We start from the raw sequence: 24130 nt of genomic DNA, 5'->3' as shown, positions 1-24130 counted from the left end.
CAGGCAACTAAACATAGAATAAGAACCCACAAACACCAAAGGGGAAATGGCTACCTAAATATGATCCCCAATCAGAGACAACGATAAACAGCTGCCTCTGACTGGGAACCATATCAGGCCACCATAAACATACAAATACCTAGACCTACAAAAACACTAGACATACAAAAACCCTAGACAATACAAAACCCCTAGACAATACAAAAACTAGCATATCCACCCTAGTCACACCCTGACCTAACCAAAATATAACCCTGAGGCTACGGCCGAGGAAATAAATAAGTGCAAGAAGTTCCGCTTTGACCTCTTCAGAATCATCAAATGAGCAAAAGGACAATATATGAATAAAGTGAAATCATATTACACAGGCTCCGACGCCTGCTGCATGTGGCAAGGGCTACAGTCCATTATGGATTACAAAGGAAAACCCAGACATGATCTGCCCAATGATGCCTCTATCAGACCAACTCAATACATTTTATACATACTTTGACAACAACAACATTGTGCCGGGTGTGAGGGCTGTCACCGACACAGACGATTGGGTGATCTCACCTCCCGAGGCTGACGTGAGAAAGGACTTTAATCAGGTCAACATCCACAAGGCCGCGGAGCCGACAGTATTCAAGGGCGTGTTCTCACACCTGACAGTCCCTGTCTGTAATCCCCTCATGTTTTAAGATGACCACCATCCATCCTGTCCCCAAGAACTCTAAGGCTTCATGCAACAATGACTACTGACCTGTAGCACTCAGTTTGGTAATCATGAAGTGCTTTTTTAGGCTTGTTAAGGCACACATTAACTCCACCATCCCAGACACCCTAGGCCCACTCCAATTTGTATACCGCCCCAACAGATCCATAGATGACGCAATCTCAATTGCTCTCCACACTGCCCTCACCCACCTAGATAAGACGAATACCTATGTGAAAATGCTGTTCATTGATTACAGCTCAGCGTTCAACACCATTGTCCCCTCCAAGCTCGTCACCAAGTTTAGGACTGGGTCTGAACACCTGCCTGTGCAACTGGATCTTGGACTTCCTGACGGATCGACCCCAGGTGGTGAGGTTAGGCAACACGCTGACCCTCAACACGGGGGCCCCACAGAGGTGTGTCCTTAGTCCCCTCCTGTACTCCCTGTTCACCCATGACTGCGTGGCCACGCACGACTCCAACACCTTCCTCAAGTTTGCTGACAACACAACGGTGGTAGGTCTGATCAGCGGCGACAATGAGTCAGCCTACAGGGAGGAGGTCAGTGACCTGGCAGTGTGGTGCCAGAGCAGCAACCTCTCCCTGAACATCAGTAAGACCAATGAGCTAATTGTGGACTACAGGAATCTGGGGGGCGAGCACACCCCCATCCATATCGACGGGGCTGCAGTAGGGCAGGTTGAGAGCTTTAAGTTCCTTGGTGTTCAAATCACTAAAGACTTCAAATGGTCCACCTCCAAGTTGAAATGGATTGGCATGGACCCTCGAATCCTCAAAAAGTTCTACAGCTGTACCATTGAGAGCATATTGACTGGCTGCATCACAGCCTGGTATGGCAATAGCACCGCACTCGATCACATGGCGCTACAGAGGGTGGTGAGGACAGCCCAGTCCATCACTGGTGTATTGCTTTCATATAGTTTAACTTTCATATAGTACAACTTTCATATAGTACAGCTTTCATATAGTATTGCTTTTGAAATAGTACAGGTTCCATATGGTACAGCTTTCATATATTACAGCTTTCATATAATATAGCTTTCAAATAGTACAGCGTATCATGCTGTGTATATAGTAGCTTTACTTTTAACATGCTGTACATACAGTTGAAGTCGGAGGTTTACATACACTTAGGTTGGAGTCATTAAAAATCATTTTCAACCACTCCACAAATTTCTTGTTAACAAACTATAGATCTGGCAAGTCGGTTAGGACATCTACTTTGGGCACGACACAAGTCATTTTTCCAACAATTGTTTACAGACATATTATTTCACTTATAATTCACTGTATCGCAATTCCAGTGGGTCAGAAGTTTACATACACTAAGTTGACTGTGCCTTTAAACAGCTTCGAAAATTCCAGAAAATGATGTCATGGCTTTAGAATCTTCTGATAGGCTAATTGACATCATTTGAGTCAATTGGAGGTGAACAGGTGAACCTGTGGATGTATTTCAAAGCCTACCTTCAAACTCAGTGCCTCTTTGCTTGACATCATGGGAAAATCAAAACAAATCAGCCAAGACCCAAGTCTGGTTCATCCTTGGGAGCCATTTCCAAATGCCTGATGGTACCAACTTCATCTGTACAAACAATAGCACGCAAGTATAAACACCATGGGACCACGCAACCGTCATACTGCATCAGGAAGGAGATGCGTTCCGTCTCCTAGAGATGAACGTACTTTGGTGTGAAAAGTGCAAATCAATCCCAGAACAACAGCAAAGGACCTTGTGAAGATGCTGGAGGAAACAGGTAGAAAGTATCTATATCCACAGTAAAACGAGTCCTACATCGACATAACCTGAAAGGCCACTCAGCAAGGAAGAAGCAACTGCTCCAAAACCCGCCATAAAAAAGCCAGACTACGGTTTGAAACTGCACATGGGGACAAAGATCATACTTTTTGGAGAAATGTCCTCTGGTCTGATGAAACAAAAATAGAACTGTTTGGCCATAATGACCATCGTCATGTTTGGAGGAAAAAGAGGTTGGCTTGCAAGCTGAAGAACACCATCCCAACCATGAAGCACAGGGGTGGCAGTATCATGTTGTGGGGGTGCTTTGCTGCAGGAGGGACTGGTGCACTTCACAAAATAGATGCGTGTGCTAGCATGGAGGCCTACAAACCTGACTCAGTTACACCAGCTCTGTCAGGAGGAATGGGCCAAAATTCACCCAATTTATTGTGGGACGCTTGTGGAAGGCTACCCGAAACTTTTGACCCAAGTTAAACAATTTAATGGCAATGCTACCAAATACTAATTGAGTGTATATACACTTCTGACCCACTGGGAATGTGATGAAAGAAATCAAAGCTGAAATAAATCATTCTCTCTACTATTATACTGACATTTCACATTCTTAAAATGAAGTGGTGATCCTAACTGACCTCAAACAGGGCCTATTTACTAGGATTAAATGTCAGGAATTGTGAAAAACTGAGTTTAAATGTATTTGGCTAAGGTGTATGTGAACTGTACCTTTCATGTTACCTTTTATATGCAGTAGCCCAGCTGGAGTTCCTATGTCATCAACATGTTCCCAGCAGGTTCTAATAAACCCCCCCCCCCCCTCTTCAATCTCCATAACATCTTCCTCTTCTTCCTCCTCCATCTCCCTTATCTTCATCTCCTCTTCCCCTCTCTATGTACTCCTCCTTTTCCTCCTCCTCTATCTCCCCCTCCTCCTCCTCCTCCTCCTCCATCTCTTCATTTCTTATGCCTGAATGAGCGCTCAGGGGAGGCTGATGAGACCAGCATTTCATTTGTTTAAACAAAATATGCATGAAATTAATGAAACCAACGTTTATCATCTTAGCACTCTAGTGTAGTGGAGCGTGGTGCAGACAGAAACGTTGTAGATGTGTGAGAGCAGTCAGCCAACCCATCTCACCGCGGCATTGCCAAAGAAACTATTATGTATGGCTGACGATATGGTACCATGCAGACACAGCATTCCAAATGTGTTTTTCTATTAATTATCCTGTTATTGTATAGACCATGTTTTATTTTGAACCCTGAACATGCACTGTCTCACTTAGCATAGAGCATGCAGTAATTACATTATACAGTATACAGGAAAATCAACTAACATAAACACACACACACACGTATACACACACACGCACACACACACTAGGCTCTGGCCTAGAGTTCTATGCTACCTGCTGGCTTGTTTGATACAGCTTTTTGGCATAGATCTGCCTATTGTAGCAGTGAAGCTTAAAGTATCTCTAAATGCCAGTATTTCTGGTACCTGCTTTTATTGCTTCTTTGCCATTGTGCTTTTGTTGACGTTGATAAATCCATCCATTCCTATCCTGGTGCTCTCCATACTGTTACGGTGTTGGTTGTGCCACAGACCCTTGCCTGATCCAGGGCAGATGGTGTATTGTCTGTCACAGCAGTGAGGCTGATGGGCTGCTGGGTGGCTGACTGAGTAGATGGGTTGGTGGGCTGGCTGGATGGATGGGTGGCTGACTGGGCGGCTGGCTGGCTTGATGGATGGGTTGGCTGGGATGGCTGGGTGACTGACAGGGTGGGCTGGGATGGATGTGCTGGCTGGGTGGCTGACAGGGTGGGTGGCTGGCTGGCTGGATGGCTGGCTGGACGGGTGGGTGGGTGTGTGGGTTCGTGGGTGTGTGGGTGGGTGGGTGGGTGGGTGGATGGATGGGTGACTGGCTGGCTGGCTGGCTGGCTGGGTGGGTGGGTGGGTGGCTGACTGGGTAGGTGGCTGGCTGGCTAGCTGGATGGGTGACTGACTGGCTGGGTGACTGACTGGCTGGGTGGCTTGCTGGCTAGCTGGATGGGTGACTGACTGGCTGGGTGACTGACTGGCTGGGTGACTGACTGGCTGGGTGACTGACTGGCTGAGTGACTAGCTGGATGGGTAACTGACTGGCTGGGTGACTGACTGGCTGGGTGACTGACTAGCTGGGTGGCTTGCTCACAGGGAGACATAGTGTAAAGATAATTTAGCTTATTATGACTGACAAAAACACTACTGTTCAAAAGTTTGGGGTCACATAGAAATGTCCTTGTTTTTTGTGAAGAGGCGATTCCGGGATGCTTGCCTTCTAGGTAAAGAAAAGTCCATATCTCAGACTGGCCAATAAAAAGAAAAGATTAAGATGGGGAAAAGAACACAGACACTGGACAGAGGAACTCTGCCTAGAAGGCCAGCATCCCGGAGTTGCCTCTTCACTGTTGACAATGAGAGTGGTGTTTTGCGTGTACCATTTAATGAAGCTGCCAGTTGAGGACTTGTGAGGCTGTGCTAACATAATTGCAAAAGGGTTTTCTAATGATCAATTAGCCTTTTAAAATGATAGACTTGGATTAGCTAACACAACGTGCCATTGGAACACAGCAGTGATGGTTGCTGATAATGGGCCTCTGTACGCCTATGTAGATATTCCATTAAAAATCTGCCATTTCCAAGCTACAATAGTAATTTACAACATTAACTATGTCTACCCTGTATTTCTGATCAATTTGATGTTATTTTAATGGACTTTGCTTTGCTTTTCTTTAAAAAACAAGGACATTTCTAAGTGACCCCAAACTTTTGAACGGTAGTGTACGTGGTAGCACACAGATGTCTTACAGCCTGCAACACACACACACACGCACACACACTGACAACACAGACACACACACACTGACAACACACAAAGACTCATGAACTGGTTGGACAGTTTTTGTCAGAAATGCTGGCTTGACATTCACAATCATGGAAATTCTACCTTGTTTGCTAATGTATGGTTATAATCATGTTAATGCGTCTATATCGTGTTTAGATTCTGCATTCTCATTTTTAGAGAAGAGACAGAGAACACAGATCATGTTCAAACACAGATTCTTATAAGATACTTAATGTGTGAAGTTGAAGGTTAAACATCTAATCCATCCACCCACTGCTCAGAAAGACTGAGATTATTATTCTAGTCTTTATAAAAGTGAAGTTTGCCTAATGACATTCTGATCCTGAATTATTTAGCTTTCTGTCCTTGAGAGAGACAGCGATGGAAAGATGTTTTTAGAACTATAATATTTTGACAGACTCAAGTTCACGATGCTGCTGCCTGGGAGCAGTGAACTTGGAATATTGACTAAGTGATAAGCCTCAATAGAAAAACCCTGAAAGGTTCTGGGAGTGACATTCCACTCGGTTAAAATCAACAAGTATATAAAGATGAATCACTTTTCACTAATAAAGTTACTGGTATTTCAATGGATTTTATATCAGAAGGTCAATGGCATGTTTTCCTATTACAGTCAAAGCTATCAACAAAATCTATCAGAATCCACTCAACTGTCTATACAATTTGCATGCTACTGTATACATAGTGTACATGAATTACAGAGACCCATTCACAATAAATAGCCGGATATTACACTGAAATGGTTTAGGACGGAGGGACGGGTATTTGTAATCTTATTATCTGGTGCTCCAAGCAAACTCTGGGGACAAACAAGAAGCCCTTATTGTCTGAGTGACATTGAAATAAAGCCTGTGAATGGGAGAGAGAGAGAGGGAGAGAGACTGTTGACAGCAATCTGACTGCAATCTATCAGGCCTAAATTGTGCTCTTCAGCTCTGAAATAATGCTTTACTGAAATGGACCCACCACAAATATTCATCTGGGTGAAAAACTCATTTTTGTTAAGATACAAAAGTCTAAATGAGAACATTTACGAGCTATATTTCAATTACTGAGGCGGAAACAGTGATCTATGTATATCAACATTATGCTAATAGTTGTGTTTCTCTCTCCTATTCTGTTTCAGTGGTACTGCTGGACACCACCTCTGTTTTGGGAGAGCTGGGATGGAATACCTATCCCATGAATGGGGTAAGAGAGTGTGTGTTTGTGTGTGTGTGTGTGTGTGTGTGTGTGTGTCAGGGTTCGCACAAGGTGCTTGAGGTGCTTAAAGTAATTTGGCACTCTGAAATTCAAGTACTAGAATACTTTCCTCACGTGTTTGGCGCTCTGGATGCCAGGCGAGCTCGCTCATTCCACCCATACTGCCACTCAGCCAGACAGGTACAGAACTGACTGATTAGGTGCCGCCAAACATCATATCGGTAGCAAAAATGCCGGGCAAATGTAGATTCAACCTGCCTGGCAGGATATTGATATTTATGAATGGGATTTGCCAGACCCAACTAGGGATGTAGTGGAGGTTAAACGCACGTAAGCACCGCTTAAACTGCTTTATATTTGTGAAATAGCATTAACTCACCATTTTGTTAATTATCGTTTACCTACATATGTGATTGTGCATCTGTAAAAGTTTGTGAGTGTTTTTGGTGCCAAGCCAAACTTCTTCAGCCTCCTGAGGTTGAAGAGGCGCAACCTGCCTGTGTTCAACACTGTGTGGGGTGGACCATTTCAGTCTGTCAGTGATGTGTACGCCAAGGAACTTAAAACTTTCCACCTTCTCCACTACTGTCCCATCGATGTGGATGGGGGCTGCTCCCTCTGCTGTTTCCTGAAGTCAACGACCAACTCCTTTGTTTTGTTGACATTGAGTGTGAGGTTACTTTCCTGACACCACACACCGAGGGACCTCACCTCCTCCCTGTAGGCCTTCTCATCATTGTTGGTAATCAAGCCTACCATTGTTTTGTCTGCAAACTTGATTGAGTTGGAGGTGTGCTTGGCCACGCAGTCATGGGTGAACAGGGCTGAGAGCCCCTTGTAGGGCCCCAGGGTTGAGGATCAGCGGGGTGGAGATGTAGTTTCCTATCCTCACCTGGGGGCAGCCCGTCAAAAAGTCCAGGACCCAGTTGCACAGGGTGGGGTCGAGACCCAGGGTCTCGAGCTTAATGACGAGTTTTGAGGGTGCTGTGAAGGAGAGCCCACAGGTTTTGGTAGCGGGCCGTATCAGTGGCACTGTATTGTCCTCAAAGCGAGCAAAGAAGTTGTTTAGTTTGTCTGGGAGCAAGACATCGGTATCCGCGACGGGGCTGGTTTTCTTTTTGTAATCCGTGATTGACTGTAGACCCTGCCAAATACGTCTCATGTCTGAGCCTTTAAATTGCGACTCTACTTTGTCTCTATACTGACGCTTAGCTTGTTGGATTGCCTTGCGGAGGGATTAGCTACACTGTTTGTATTTGCTCATGTTTCCAGTCGCCTTGCCATGATTACAAGCAGTGGTTTGCACTTTCAGTTTTGCACGAATGCTGCCATCAATTTCTGGTTGGAGAAGGTTTAAATAGTCACCGTGGGTACAACATCACCGATGCACTTGCTAATAAACTGGCTCACCGAATCGGCGTATACATCGATGTTGATGTCTGAGGCTATCTGGACCATATTCCAGTCCACGTGATCGAAGCAATCTTGAAGCGTGGAATCATTTTGGTCGGACCAGCGTTGAACAGACCTGAGCACGGGTGTTTGCTGTTTGAGTTCCTGTCTATAGACTGGGAGCAAGGAGTCATGGTCAGATTTTACAAAAGGAGGATGGGGGAGGGCTTTGTATGCGTCGCGGAAGTTAGAGTAGCAGGGATCCAGAATTTTTGCCAGCCCGGGTCACGCATTCGATAGGCTGATAAAATTTAGGGAGCCTTGTTTTCAGAGTAGCCTTGTTAAAATCCCCAGCTACAATAAATGCAGCCTCACGATATGTGGTTTCCAGTTTACATAGAGTCCAATGAAGTTCTTTCAGGGCCGTTGAGGTTTCTGCTTGGGGGGGATATACACGGCTGTGATTATAATCGAAGAGAATTCTCTTGGTAGATAATGCGGTCAGCATTTGATTGTAAGGAATCCTAGATCAAGTGAACAAAAGTACTTGAGTTCCTGTATGTTGTTATGATCACACCACAACTCGTTAATCATAAGGCATACACCCCCGCCCTTCTTCTTACCAGAAAGATGTTTGTTTCTGTCGGCGCGATGCGTGAAGAAGCCAGGTGGCTGTACCAACTCTGATAACGTATCCCGAGTGAGCCATGCTTCCGTGAAACAGAGAATGTTACAGTCTCTGATGTCTCTCTGGAAGGCATCCCTTTCTCGGATTTCATCTACCTTGTTGTCAAGAGACTGGACATTGGCGAGTAGTATACTTGGGAGCAGTGAGCATGTGCCCGTCTACGGAGCCTGACCAGAAGACTGCTCCATCTGCCCCCTCTGCGGGCGCCGTTGTTTTTGGTCACCTACTGGGACCCGAGCCATTGTCCTGGGTGGTGGTCCAAACAGAGGCTCTGTTTTCGTATTCCTGGTCGTAATGTTGGTAAGTTGACGTTGCTGTTATATCCAATAGTGAATGTCATAAGACTTAAGATTTCCTGGGGTAACAGTGTAAGAAATAATACATTTAAAAACAAAATACTGCATAGTTTCCTGAGAACGTGAACCGAGGCAACCATCTTTGTCGGCGCCAGGTAAACATCCGCCAGGTAGCTAGCTATAACTAGCTGGCTAGAAGGATGAAATTAGAAGCTAACGTTGTACAGAGCCTGAGCTCAGCAGGAGCAGTTGACTGAAATTAAGCTAGCTATAATCAAAAGATGGGCAACTTTAGGTTCTTATAACAAAATACCTTTTCTTTATAGAGACAGACAGTGGTGAGTCAGGTTGCAATGAAGGAGGCAAAGGAAGTACATAGCGAGAGGAAGCATTAAAGCAAGCAGGGAGAGAAGTTAGTAGTACAGTGGTTCCGAAACTTCAAGTCTGGGACAATTTCAAAGATTGTACTGAGTTACAGTTCATATAAGGAAATCAGTCAACATCATCAGTCTTAGACTTAACACTCATGTATTTAGTAAATAAGTAGTGAAACACGTATTATTGAGTAGAACATCGAAAGGACCAGAGGGTGAAAAGGTTCAAGTTCCTCAACGTACTGTACACATCACTGACAATCTGAAATGGTCCACCCACACGGACAGTGTGGTGAAGAAAGCCCAAGAGTGCCTCTTCAACCTCAGGAGGATGAAAAAATTTGGCTTGGCCCAAAGATCCTCACATGGAGAGATGCACCACTGAGAGCATCCTGTCGGGCTGTATCGCCGCCTGGTATGGCAACTGCACCGTCCGAAACTGCAGGGCTCTCCAGAGGGTAGTGAGGTCTGCCCAATGCATCACCAGGGGCACACTTCCTGCCCTCCAGGACACCTACAGCACCTGATGTCACAGGAATGCCAAAAAGATTATCAAGGACATCAACCAGCCTTTTCACCCGCTATTATCCAAAAGGCAAGGTCAGTAAAGGTGCATCAAAGCTGAGACAGAGAGACTGAAAAACAGCTTCTAACTCAAGCACATCAGACTGCCAGCTACCACCCAGTTACTCAACCCTGCACCTTAGAGGCTGCTTCCCTACGTACATAGACATGGAATCATGGTTCACTTTAATAATGGAACACTGGTCACTCTAATAATGTTTACATAATGTTTTACTCATTTCATATGTATATACTCTATTCTAGCCAATGCCACTCTGACTTTGCTCGTCATAATATTTATATATTTCTTATTTTGAGATTTGTGTGTATTGTTGTGAATTGTTAGATACTACTTCACTGTTGGAGCTAGGAACAAAGCATTTCACTACACCCGTAATAACATCTGCTAAATAAGTGTATGTGACCAATAACATTTGATTTGATTTGAATGGTAAGTTAGTTGTTTGTATTTTCATGCGGTTGTGGTGATATACTGCCATCGGTTGGTGACCAGAAAGAATTGCATAATAGGACCTATTACAAATTGATGTTACATGAAAATAAATATTAGTGCTTGAAAAAGTACTTGAAAGTCCTTCAATTTCACTTGCCACTGTCTGTCCATATCCTGGTGCGTGTGTGTGTGTGTGTATTTGTTTTCCTACATTATCAGGACCCCAATGTCCTAACATTTCACCTGATTGTTCTGAAAAGGTAGGAAAATATCAGGCCCAGAATTTGTTCAAATATTATGTTAAGGGTAAGGGTTAGGTTTAGGGTTTTGGGGTTAGGGTTAGGTTTAGGGTTAGGCTTATGGTTATGGTTATGGTTAGGTTTAGGTTTTTTGGGGTTAAGGCTAGGGATAGGTTTTAAGGGCTAGGGTTAGGGTTAGGTTTAGGGTTAGGGAAAATAGGATATTTAATGGTCAAACATTGTTACACTCCAAAAGGTCCTAAAATTTCACGAAAACAAAGCTGTGTGTGTGGGAGTTCTCAGCTCTGTTGTATTTCAAGACCTCTAGAGAGAAAAAGGATAGAACTGAGTGAGATAGCACTGGTCTCTGAGGAACCTATCTCACAGCTTTTTTTCATTTCCCAACTTCGCTCAATACTAAAGGGCCATAGAATGTTATAATAGACTCTTTCAATGTGAGTGAAAAGAAACGATTTGGATTCAATTTGGGATGTCTGGTACGAGCACGGCTAGATCTAACATGACGTGGCTGTGGGTGAATAGAGTGGACGACTGTCCATTCATACTGGAAGACCTAGGTCGGTATTTGGGATGTCTGGTACGAGCACGGCTAGATCTAACATGACGTGGCTGTGGGTGAATAGAGTGGACGACTGTCCATTCATACTGGAAGACCTAGGTCGGTATTTGGGATGTCTGGTACGAGCACGGCTAGATCTAACATGACGTGGCTGTGGGTGAATAGAGTGGACGACTGTCCATTCATACTGGAAGACCTAGGTCGGTATTTGGGATGTCTGGTACGAGCACGGCTAGATCTAACATGACGTGGCTGTGGGTGAATAGATTGGATGACTGTCCGTTCATACTGGAAGACTGTTCAGATTACCTCTTGACAAACTGTTTCCCAGTAGCTCTATAAGTGAACTCTCGAACCTCTCCCTTCATCCCAGTAACTCTTTAATAACTTCTCTCTAACGAACGTTAGCCCATTCAATCCGCCGGCAGGATGAATGACATTTTTTCAATCGACATTGAAATGACTAAAACCTAATGGAAACTGTGCAGAAATGACAATGGCCTACATTTATAGTCTCTTCACTCTGTCCAGCTTGCTAACAGTCATCGAATGAAAGCTAGACAGTCAGGGAGGATTCAAAATTCCAAAAGCGATGGATAAAGGAAATGTAATACATTTTAAATCCGGCTCTCTGGACCTCCATGAAGAATAAATGCAGCTTGCGGGGAAAATGAGTTTGACACCCCTGCCCTAACCTCCTCCCTCTGTCTTTATAGCCTCTCCCCTCTATACCAGCCTTTCGTCTGGCGGATCCCATCTGTGCCTCTGTATTTCTGAGGCTTTCACTTTCTTCACCTCTCTGAAACATTATCTCTGTCTTTCTATGTCTCCCACCCTGTCTTTATCTTCTTTACCTCTCTGAAACATTCTCTCTGTCTTTCTATGTCTCCCACCCTGTCTCTATCTTCTTTACCTCTCTGAAACATTCTCTCTGTCTTTCTATGTCTCCCACCCTGTCTCTATCTTCTTTACCTCTCTGAAACATTCTCTCTGTCTTTCTATGTCTACCACCCTGTCTCTATCTTCTTTACCTCTCTGAAACATTCTCTCTGTCTTTCTATGTCTCCCACCCTGTCTCTATCTTCTTTACCTCTCTGAAACATTCTCTCTGTCTTTCTATGTCTACCACCCTGTCTCTATCTTCTTTACCTCTCTGAAACATTCTCTGTCTTTCTATGTCTACCACCCTGTCTCTATCTTCTTTACCTCTCTGAAACATTCCCTCTGTCTTTCTATGTCTACCACCCTGTCTCTATCTTCTTTACCTCTCCGAAACATTCTCTCTGTATTTCTATGTCTACCACCCTGTCTCTATCTTCTTTACCTCTCTGTGTATCTATGTGACTGTCCCTCATCTATAGCTCAGTGTATCTATGTGGCCCAGACTGTCCCTAATCTATAGCTCAGTGTATCTATGTGGACCTGACTGTTCCTAATCTATAGCTCAGTGTATCTATGTGGCCCTGACTGTCCCTCATCTATAGCTCAGTGTATCTATGTGGCCCTGACTGTCCCTAATCTATAGCTCAGTGTATCTCTATGGCCCTGTCTGTCCCTAATCTATAGCTCAGTGTATCTCTATGGCCCTGTCTGTCCCTAATCTATAGCTCAGTGTATCTCTATGGCCCTGTCCCTAACCTAATCGACCTGGCCGGGGTATCCTGGAAGGATATTGATCTCATCCCGTCAGTAGAGGATGCCTGGATATTTTTTTTAAATGCCTTCCTAACCATCCTAAATAAACATGCCCCATTCAAGAAATTTAGAACCAGGAACAGATATAGCCCTTGGTTCTCCCCAGACCTGACTGCCCTTAACCAACACAAAAACATCCTATGGCGTTCTGCATTAGCATCGAACAGCCCCCGTGATATGCAGCTGTTCAGGGAAGCTAGAAATCATTATACACAGGCAGTTAGAAAAGCCAAGGCTAGCTTTTTCAAGCAGAAATTTGCTTCCTGCAACACTAACTCAAAAAAGTTCTGGGACACTGTAAAGTCCATGGAGAATAAGAACACCTCCTCCCAGCTGCCCACTGCACTGAAGATAGGAAACACTGTCACCACTGATAAATCCACCATAATTGAGAATTTCAATAAGCATTTTTCTACGGCTGGCCATGCTTTCCACCTGGCTACTCCTACCCCGGACAACAGCACTGCACCCCCAACAGCAACTCGCCCAAGTCTTCCCCATTTCTCCTTCTCCCAAATCCATTCAGCTGATGTTCTGAAAGAGCTGCAAAATCTGGACCCCTACAAATCAGCCGGGCTAGACAATCTGGACCCTTTCTTTCTAAAATTATCTGCCGAAATTGTTGCCACCCCTATTACTAGCCTGTTCAACCTCTCTTTCGTGTCGTCTGAGATTCCCAAAGATTGGAAAGCAGCTGCGGTCATCCCCCTCTTCAAAGGGGGGGACACTCTTGACCCAAACTGCTACAGACCTATATCTATCCTACCGTGCCTTTCTAAGGTCTTCGAAAGCCAAGTCAACAAACAGATTACCGACCATTTCGAATCTCACCATACCTTCTCTGCTATGCAATCTGGTTTCAGAGCTGGTCATGGGTGCACCTCAGCCACGCTCAAGGTCCTAAACGATATCTTAACCGCCATCGATAAGAAACATTACTGTGCAGCCGTATTCATTGATCTGGCCAAGGCTTTCGACTCTGTCAATCACCATATCCTCATCGGCAGACTCGACAGCCTTGGTTTCTCAAATGATTGCCTCGCCTGGTTCACCAACTGCTTCTCTGATAGAGTTCAGTGTGTCAAATTGGAGGGTCTGCTGTCCGGACCTCTGGCAGTCTCTATGGGGGTGCCACAGGGTTCAATTCTTGGACCGACTCTCTTCTCTGTATACATCAATGAGGTCGCTCTTGCTGCTGGTGAGTCCCTGATCCACCTCTACGCAGACGACACCATTCTGTATACTTCCGGCCCTTCTTTGGACAGGCAAGCTTCAATGCCATACAACTCTCCTTCCGTGGCCTCCAATTGCTCTTAAATACAAGTAAAACTAAATGCATGCTCTTCAACCGATCGCTACCTGCACCTACCCGCCTGTCCAACATCACTACTCTGGACGGCTCTGACTTAGAATACGTGGACAACTACAAATACTTAGGTGTCTGGTTAGATTGTAAACTCTCCTTCCAGACCCATATCAAACATCTCCAATCCAAAGTTAAATCTAGAATTGGCTTCCTATTTCGCAACAAAGCATCCTTCACTCATGCTGCCAAACATACCCTTGTAAAACTGACCATCCTACCAATCCTCGACTTTGGCGATGTCATTTACAAAATAGCCTCCAATACCCTACTCAACAAATTGGATGCAGTCTATCACAGTGCAATCCGTTTTATCACCAAAGCCCCATATACTACCCACCATTGCGACCTGTACGCTCTCGTTGGCTGGCCCTCGCTTCATACTCGTCGCCAAACCCACTGGCTCCATGTCATCTACAAGACCCTGCTAGGTAAAGTCCCCCCTTATCTCAGCTCGCTGGTCACCATAGCATCTCCCACCTGTAGCACACGCTCCAGCAGGTATATCTCTCTAGTCACCCCCAAAACCAATTCTTTCTTTGGCCGCCTCTCCTTCCAGTTCTCTGCTGCCAATGACTGGAACGAACTACAAAAATCTCTGAAACTGGAAACACTTATCTCCCTCACTAGCTTTAAGCACCAACTGTCAGAGCAGCTCACAGATTACTGCACCTGTACATAGCCCACCTATAATTTAGCCCAAACAACTACCTCTTTCCCAACTGTATTTAATTTTTATTTATTTATTTATTTTGCTCCTTTGCACCCCATCATTTTTTATTTCTACTTTGCACATTCTTCCATTGCAAAACTACCATTCCAGTATTTTACTTGCTATATTGTATTTACTTTGCCATCATGGCCTTTTTTGCCTTTACCTCCCTTCTCACCTCATTTGCTCACATTGTATATAGACTTGTTTATACTGCATTATTGACTGTATGTTTGTTTTTACTCCATGTGTAACTCTGTGTCGTTTTATCTGTCGAACTGCTTTGCTTTATCTTGGCCAGGTCGCAATTGTAAATGAGAACTTGTTCTCAATTTGCCTACCTGGTTAAATAAAGGTAAAATAAAAAAATAAAAAATAATAATCTATAGCTCAGTGTATCTCTATGGCCCTGTCCCTAATCTATAGCTCAGTGTATCTCTATGGCCCTGTCCCTAATCTATAGCTCAGTGTATCTCTATGGCCCTGTCCCTAATCTATAGCTCAGTGTATCTCTATGTCCCTGTCTGTCCCTAATCTATAGCTCAGTGTATCTCTATGGCCCTGTCTGTCCATCATCTATAGCTCAGTGTATCTCTATGGCTCTGTCTGTCCCTAATCTATAGCTCAGTGTATCTCTATGGCCCTGTCTGTCCCTAATCTATAGCTCAGTGTATCTCTATGGCCCTGTCCCTAATCTATAGCTCAGTGTATCTCTATGGCCCTGTCCCTAATCTATAGCTCAGTGTATCTCTATGTCCCTGTCTGTCCCTAATCTATAGCTCAGTGTATCTCTATGGCCCTGTCTGTCCATCATCTATAGCTCAGTGTATCTCTATGGCCCTGTCTGTTCCTAATCTATAGCTCAGTGTATCTCTATGGCCCTGTCCCTAATCTATAGCTTAGTGTATCTCTATGGCCCTGTCCCTAATCTATAGCTCAGTGTATCTCTATGTCCCTGTCTGTCCCTAATCTATAGCTCAGTGTATCTCTATGGCCCTGTCCCTAATCTATAGCTCAGTGTATCTCTATGGCCCTGTCTGTCCATCATCTATAGCTCAGTGTATCTCTATGGCCCTGTCTGTCCCTAATCTATAGCTCAGTGTATCTCTATGGCCCTGTCTGTCCCTAATCTATAGCTCAGTGTATCTTTATGGCCCTGTCCGTCCCTAATCTATAGCTCACTGTATCTCTATGGCCCTGTCTGTCCATCATCTATAGCTCAGTGTATCTCTATGGCCCTGTCCCTAATCTATAGCTCAGTGTATCTCTATGGCCCTGTCTGTCCCTAATCTATAGCTCAGTGTATCTCTATGGCCCTGTCCCTAATCTATAGCTCAGTGTATCTCTATGGCCCTGTCCGTCCCTAATCTATAGCTCACTGTATCTCTATGGCCCTGTCTGTCCATCATCTATAGCTCAGTGTATCTCTATGGCCCTGTCTGTCCCTAATCTATAGCTCAGTGTATCTCTATGGCCCTGTCTGTCCCTAATCTATAGCTCAGTGTATCTCTATGGCCCTGTCTGTCCCTAATATATAGCTCAGTGTATCTCTATGGCCCTGTCTGTCCCTAATCTATAGCTCAGTGTATCTCTATGGCCCTGTCTGACCCTAATATATATCTCAGTGTATCTCTATGGCCCTGTCTGTCCCTAATCTATAGCTCAGTGTATCTCTATGGCCCTGTCTGTCCCTAATCTATAGCTCAGTGTATCTCTATGGCCCTGTCTGTCCCTAATATATAGCTCAGTGTATCTCTATGGCCCTGTCTGTCCCTAATCTATAGCTCAGTGTATCTCTATGGCCCTGTCTGTCCCTAATCTATAGCTCAGTGTATCTCTATGGCCCTGTCTGTCCCTATTCTATAGCTCAGTGTATCTCTATGGCCCTGTCTGTCCCTAATCTATAGCTCAGTGTATCTCTATGGCCCTGTCTGTCCCTAATCTATAGCTCAGTGTATCTCTATGGCCCTGTCTGTCCCTAATCTATAGCTCAGTGTATCTCTATGGCCCTGTCTGTCCCTAATCTATAGCTCAGTGTATCTCTATGGCCCTGTCTGTCCCTAATCTATAGCTAAGTGTATCTCTATGGCACTGTCTGTCCCTAATCTATAGCTCAGTGTATCTCTATGGCCCTGTCCCTAATCTATAGCTCAGTGTATCTCTATGGCCCTGTCCGTCCCTAATCTATAGCTCACTGTATCTCTATGGCCCTGTCTGTCCATCATCTATAGCTCAGTGTATCTCTATGGCCCTGTCTGTCCCTAATCTATAGCTCAGTGTATCTCTATGGCCCTGTCTGTCCCTAATCTATAGCTCAGTGTATCTCTATGGCCCTGTCTGTCCCTAATATATAGCTCAGTGTATCTCTATGGCCCTGTCTGTCCCTAATCTATAGCTCAGTGTATCTCTATGGCCCTGTCTGTCCCTAATATATAGCTCAGTGTATCTCTATGGCCCTGTCTGTCCCTAATCTATAGCTCAGTGTATCTCTATGGCCCTGTCTGTCCCTAATATATAGCTCAGTGTATCTCTATGGCCCTGTCTGTCCCTAATCTATAGCTCAGTGTATCTCTATGGCCCTGTCTGTCCCTAATATATAGCTCAGTGTATCTCTATGGCCCTGTCTGTCCCTAATCTATAGCTCAGTGTATCTCTATGGCCCTGTCTGTCCCTAATCTATAGCTCAGTGTATCTCTATGGCCCTGTCTGTCCCTAATCTATAGCTCAGTGTATCTCTATGGCCCTGTCTGTCCCTAATCTATAGCTCAGTGTATCTCTATGGCCCTGTCTGTCCCTAATATATAGCTCAGTGTATCTCTATGGCCCTGTCTGTCCCTAATCTATAGCTGAGTGTATCTCTATGGCCCTGTCTGTCCCTAATCTATAGCTCAGTGTATCTCTATGGCCCTGTCTGTCCCTATTCTATAGCTCAGTGTATCTCTATGGCCCTGTCTGTCCCTAATCTATAGCTCAGTGTATCTCTATGGCCCTGTCTGTCCCTAATCTATAGCTCAGTGTATCTCTATGGCCCTGTCTGTCCCTAATCTATAGCTCAGTGTATCTCTATGGCCCTGTCTGTCCCTAATCTATAGCTCAGTGTATCTCTATGGCCCTGTCTGTCCCTAATCTATAGCTAAGTGTATCTCTATGGCACTGTCTGTCCCTAATCTATAGCTCAGTGTATCTCTATGGCCCTGTCCCTAATCTATAGCTCAGTGTATCTCTATGGCCCTGTCCGTCCCTAATCTATAGCTCACTGTATCTCTATGGCCCTGTCTGTCCCTAATCTATAGCTCAGTGTATCTCTATGGCCCTGTCTGTCCCTAATCTATAGCTCACTGTATCTCTATGGCCCTGTCTGTCCCTAATCTATAGCTCAGTGTATCTCTATGGCCCTGTCTGTCCCTAATATATAGCTCAGTGTATCTCTATGGCCCTGTCCCTAATCTATAGCTCAGTGTATCTCTATGGCCCTGTCCCTAATCTATAGCTCAGTGTATCTCTATGGCCCTGTCCCTAATCTATAGCTCAGTGTATCTCTATGTCCCTGTCTGTCCCTAATCTATAGCTCAGTGTATCTCTATGGCCCTGTCTGTCCATCATCTATAGCTCAGTGTATCTCTATGGCTCTGTCTGTCCCTAATCTATAGCTCAGTGTATCTCTATGGCCCTGTCTGTCCCTAATCTATAGCTCAGTGTATCTCTATGGCCCTGTCCCTAATCTATAGCTCAGTGTATCTCTATGGCCCTGTCCCTAATCTATAGCTCAGTGTATCTCTATGTCCCTGTCTGTCCCTAATCTATAGCTCAGTGTATCTCTATGGCCCTGTCTGTCCATCATCTATAGCTCAGTGTATCTCTATGGCCCTGTCTGTTCCTAATCTATAGCTCAGTGTATCTCTATGGCCCTGTCCCTAATCTATAGCTTAGTGTATCTCTATGGCCCTGTCCCTAATCTATAGCTCAGTGTATCTCTATGTCCCTGTCTGTCCCTAATCTATAGCTCAGTGTATCTCTATGGCCCTGTCCCTAATCTATAGCTCAGTGTATCTCTATGGCCCTGTCTGTCCATCATCTATAGCTCAGTGTATCTCTATGGCCCTGTCTGTCCCTAATCTATAGCTCAGTGTATCTCTATGGCCCTGTCTGTCCCTAATCTATAGCTCAGTGTATCTTTATGGCCCTGTCCGTCCCTAATCTATAGCTCACTGTATCTCTATGGCCCTGTCTGTCCATCATCTATAGCTCAGTGTATCTCTATGGCCCTGTCCCTAATCTATAGCTCAGTGTATCTCTATGGCCCTGTCTGTCCCTAATCTATAGCTCAGTGTATCTCTATGGCCCTGTCCCTAATCTATAGCTCAGTGTATCTCTATGGCCCTGTCCGTCCCTAATCTATAGCTCACTGTATCTCTATGGCCCTGTCTGTCCATCATCTATAGCTCAGTGTATCTCTATGGCCCTGTCTGTCCCTAATCTATAGCTCAGTGTATCTCTATGGCCCTGTCTGTCCCTAATCTATAGCTCAGTGTATCTCTATGGCCCTGTCTGTCCCTAATATATAGCTCAGTGTATCTCTATGGCCCTGTCTGTCCCTAATCTATAGCTCAGTGTATCTCTATGGCCCTGTCTGACCCTAATATATATCTCAGTGTATCTCTATGGCCCTGTCTGTCCCTAATCTATAGCTCAGTGTATCTCTATGGCCCTGTCTGTCCCTAATCTATAGCTCAGTGTATCTCTATGGCCCTGTCTGTCCCTAATATATAGCTCAGTGTATCTCTATGGCCCTGTCTGTCCCTAATCTATAGCTCAGTGTATCTCTATGGCCCTGTCTGTCCCTAATCTATAGCTCAGTGTATCTCTATGGCCCTGTCTGTCCCTATTCTATAGCTCAGTGTATCTCTATGGCCCTGTCTGTCCCTAATCTATAGCTCAGTGTATCTCTATGGCCCTGTCTGTCCCTAATCTATAGCTCAGTGTATCTCTATGGCCCTGTCTGTCCCTAATCTATAGCTCAGTGTATCTCTATGGCCCTGTCTGTCCCTAATCTATAGCTCAGTGTATCTCTATGGCCCTGTCTGTCCCTAATCTATAGCTAAGTGTATCTCTATGGCACTGTCTGTCCCTAATCTATAGCTCAGTGTATCTCTATGGCCCTGTCCCTAATCTATAGCTCAGTGTATCTCTATGGCCCTGTCCGTCCCTAATCTATAGCTCACTGTATCTCTATGGCCCTGTCTGTCCATCATCTATAGCTCAGTGTATCTCTATGGCCCTGTCTGTCCCTAATCTATAGCTCAGTGTATCTCTATGGCCCTGTCTGTCCCTAATCTATAGCTCAGTGTATCTCTATGGCCCTGTCTGTCCCTAATATATAGCTCAGTGTATCTCTATGGCCCTGTCTGTCCCTAATCTATAGCTCAGTGTATCTCTATGGCCCTGTCTGTCCCTAATATATAGCTCAGTGTATCTCTATGGCCCTGTCTGTCCCTAATCTATAGCTCAGTGTATCTCTATGGCCCTGTCTGTCCCTAATATATAGCTCAGTGTATCTCTATGGCCCTGTCTGTCCCTAATCTATAGCTCAGTGTATCTCTATGGCCCTGTCTGTCCCTAATATATAGCTCAGTGTATCTCTATGGCCCTGTCTGTCCCTAATCTATAGCTCAGTGTATCTCTATGGCCCTGTCTGTCCCTAATCTATAGCTCAGTGTATCTCTATGGCCCTGTCTGTCCCTAATCTATAGCTCAGTGTATCTCTATGGCCCTGTCTGTCCCTAATCTATAGCTCAGTGTATCTCTATGGCCCTGTCTGTCCCTAATATATAGCTCAGTGTATCTCTATGGCCCTGTCTGTCCCTAATCTATAGCTGAGTGTATCTCTATGGCCCTGTCTGTCCCTAATCTATAGCTCAGTGTATCTCTATGGCCCTGTCTGTCCCTATTCTATAGCTCAGTGTATCTCTATGGCCCTGTCTGTCCCTAATCTATAGCTCAGTGTATCTCTATGGCCCTGTCTGTCCCTAATCTATAGCTCAGTGTATCTCTATGGCCCTGTCTGTCCCTAATCTATAGCTCAGTGTATCTCTATGGCCCTGTCTGTCCCTAATCTATAGCTCAGTGTATCTCTATGGCCCTGTCTGTCCCTAATCTATAGCTAAGTGTATCTCTATGGCACTGTCTGTCCCTAATCTATAGCTCAGTGTATCTCTATGGCCCTGTCCCTAATCTATAGCTCAGTGTATCTCTATGGCCCTGTCCGTCCCTAATCTATAGCTCACTGTATCTCTATGGCCCTGTCTGTCCATCATCTATAGCTCAGTGTATCTCTATGGCCCTGTCTGTCCCTAATCTATAGCTCAGTGTATCTCTATGGCCCTGTCTGTCCCTAATATATAGCTCAGTGTATCTCTATGGCCCTGTCTGTCCCTAATCTATAGCTCAGTGTATCTCTATGGCCCTGTCTGTCCCTAATCTATAGCTCAGTGTATCTCTATGGCCCTGTCTGTCCCTAATCTATAGCTCAGTGTATCTCTATGGCCCTGTCTGTCCCTAATATATAGCTCAGTGTATCTCTATGGCCCTGTCTGTCCCTAATCTATAGCTCAGTGTATCTCTATGGCCCTGTCTGTCCCTAATATATAGCTCAGTGTATCTCTATGGCCCTGTCTGTCCCTAATCTATAGCTCAGTGTATCTCTATGGCCCTGTCTGTCCCTAATCTATAGCTCAGTGTATCTCTATGGCCCTGTCTGTCCCTAATCTATAGCTCAGTGTATCTCTATGGCCCTGTCTGTCCCTAATCTATAGCTCAGTGTATCTCTATGGCCCTGTCTGTCCCTAATATATAGCTCAGTGTATCTCTATGGCCCTGTCTGTCCCTAATCTATAGCTCAGTGTATCTCTATGGCCCTGTCTGTCCCTAATCTATAGCTCAGTGTATCTCTATGGCCCTGTCTGTCCCTATTCTATAGCTCAGTGTATCTCTATGGCCCTGTCTGTCCCTAATCTATAGCTCAGTGTATCTCTATGGCCCTGTCTGTCCCTAATCTATAGCTCAGTGTATCTCTATGGCCCTGTCTGTCCCTAATCTATAGCTCAGTGTATCTCTATGGCCCTGTCTGTCCCTAATCTATAGCTCAGTGTATCTCTATGGCCCTGTCTGTCCCTAATCTATAGCTAAGTGTATCTCTATGGCACTGTCTGTCCCTAATCTATAGCTCAGTGTATCTCTATGGCCCTGTCTGTCTCTAGTCTTTAGCTCAGTGTATCTCTATGGCCCTGTCTGTCTCTAGTCTATAGCTCAGTGTATCTCTATGGCCCTGTCTGTCCATCATCTACAGCTCAGTGTATCTCTATGGCCCTGTCTGTCCCTAATATATAGCTCAGTGTATCTCTATGGCCCTGTCTGTCCCTAATCTATAGCTCAGTGTATCTCTATGGCCCTGTCTGTCTCTAGTCTATAGCTCAGTGTATCTCTATGGCCCTGTCCCTAATCTATAGCTCAGTGTATCTCTATGGCCCTGTCTGTCTCTAGTCTATAGCTCAGTGTATCTCTATGGCCCTGTCGGTCTCTAGTCTATAGCTCAGTGTATCTATATGGCCCTGTCCCTAATCTATAGCTCAGTGTATCTCTATGGCCCTGTCTGTCTCTAATCTATAGCTCAGTGTATCTCTATGGCCCTGTCTGTCTCTAATCTATAGCTCAGTGTATCTCTATGGCCCTGTCTGTCTCTAATATATAGCTCAGTGTATCTCTATGGCCCTGTCTGTCCCTAATCTATAGCTCAGTGTATCTCTATGGCCCTGTCTGTCCCTAATCTATACCTCTGTGTATCTCTATGGTCCTGTCTGTCGCTAGTCTGTACCACGCTGTAGCTCTATGGTGCTATCTGATCTAATCTATACCTCTGTGTATCTCTATGGTCTTGTCTGTCTATAGTCTATACCTCTGTGTATCTCCATTAGAGGTCGACCGATTATGATTTTTCAACGCCGATACCAATTTTGGAGGACCAAAAAAGCTGATACCGATTAATCGGACAGTTTTTTATTTTTTTATTTGTAATAATGACAATTACAACAATACTGAATGAACACTTATTTGAACTTAATATAATACATCAATAAAATCAATTTAGCCTCAAATAAATAATGAAACATGTTCAATTTCGTTTAAATAATGCAAAAACAAAGTGTTGGAGAAGAAAGTAAAAGTGCAATATGTGCCATGTAAGAAAGCTAACTTTTACGTTCCTTGCTCAGAACATGAGAACATATGAAAGCTGGTGGTCACTTTTAACATGAGTCTTCAATATTCCCAGGGAAGAAGTTTTAGGTTGTAGTTATTATAGGAATTATAGGAATATTTCCCTCTATCCATTTGTATTTCATTATAACCTTTGACTATTAGATGTTCTTATCGGCACTTTTGTATTGCCAGTGTAACAGTATAGCTTCCGTCACTCTCCTCGCTCCTCCCTGGGCTTCAACCAGGAACACAACGACAACAGCCACCCTCGAAGCAGCGTTACCCATGCAGAGCAAGGGAAACAACCACTCCAAGGCTCAGAGCGAGTGACGTTTGAAATGCTATTAGCGCGCTTTAACTAGCTAGCCATTTCACTTCGGTTACACCAGCCTCATCTCGGGAGTTGATAGGCTTGAAGTCATAAACAGCTCAATTCTTGACACACAACGAAGAGCTGCTAGCAAAACGCAAAGAAAGTGCTGTTTGAATCAATGTTTACTCGCCTGCTTTTGCCTACCACCGCTCAGTTAGATACTTAGATACTTCTATGCTTGTATGCTCAGTCAGATTATATGCAACGCAGGACACGCTAGATAATATCTAGTAATATCATCAACCATGTGTAGTTAACTAGTGATTATGATTGATTGATTGTTTTTATAAGATAAGTGTCACGTTCTGACCTTAGTTCATTTGTTATGTCTTTGTTTTAGTATGGTCAGGGCGTGAGTTGGGTGGGTTGTCTATGTTCCGTTTTCTATGTTGTGTTTTTGTGTTTGGCCTGGTATGGTTCTCAATCAGAGGCAGGTGTCATTAGTTGTCTCTGATTGAGAATCATACTTAGGTAGCCTTATCCCACTTGTGTTTCGTGGGTGTTTATTTTCTGTTCTGTGTTTGTATTTCACCGTTTAGGACTGTTTTCGTTTCGTTC

The 24130-nt window shown here is 44.5% G+C and overlaps 1 protein-coding gene across 1 annotated transcript in view; it reads left to right on the top strand.

Annotated features, from left to right (window-relative positions):
* Positions 1–24130, top strand: part of LOC109904675 (ephrin type-A receptor 6-like) — a 247547-nt gene that overhangs the window by 7657 nt on the left and 215760 nt on the right. Inside the window, exon 2 of the mRNA XM_031798682.1 lies at positions 6513–6577. Within this exon, the coding sequence (XP_031654542.1) occupies positions 6513–6577 (65 nt within the window). The remainder of the gene's footprint in view (positions 1–6512; positions 6578–24130) is intronic.

This window comes from Oncorhynchus kisutch, linkage group LG2 (assembly GCF_002021735.2).
Source record: "Oncorhynchus kisutch isolate 150728-3 linkage group LG2, Okis_V2, whole genome shotgun sequence".
In the NCBI taxonomy this organism is placed as follows: Eukaryota; Metazoa; Chordata; class Actinopteri; order Salmoniformes; family Salmonidae; genus Oncorhynchus; species Oncorhynchus kisutch.
Note: the sequence above shows the minus strand (reverse complement) of the source record. Positions and strands in the feature narration are given on the sequence as shown.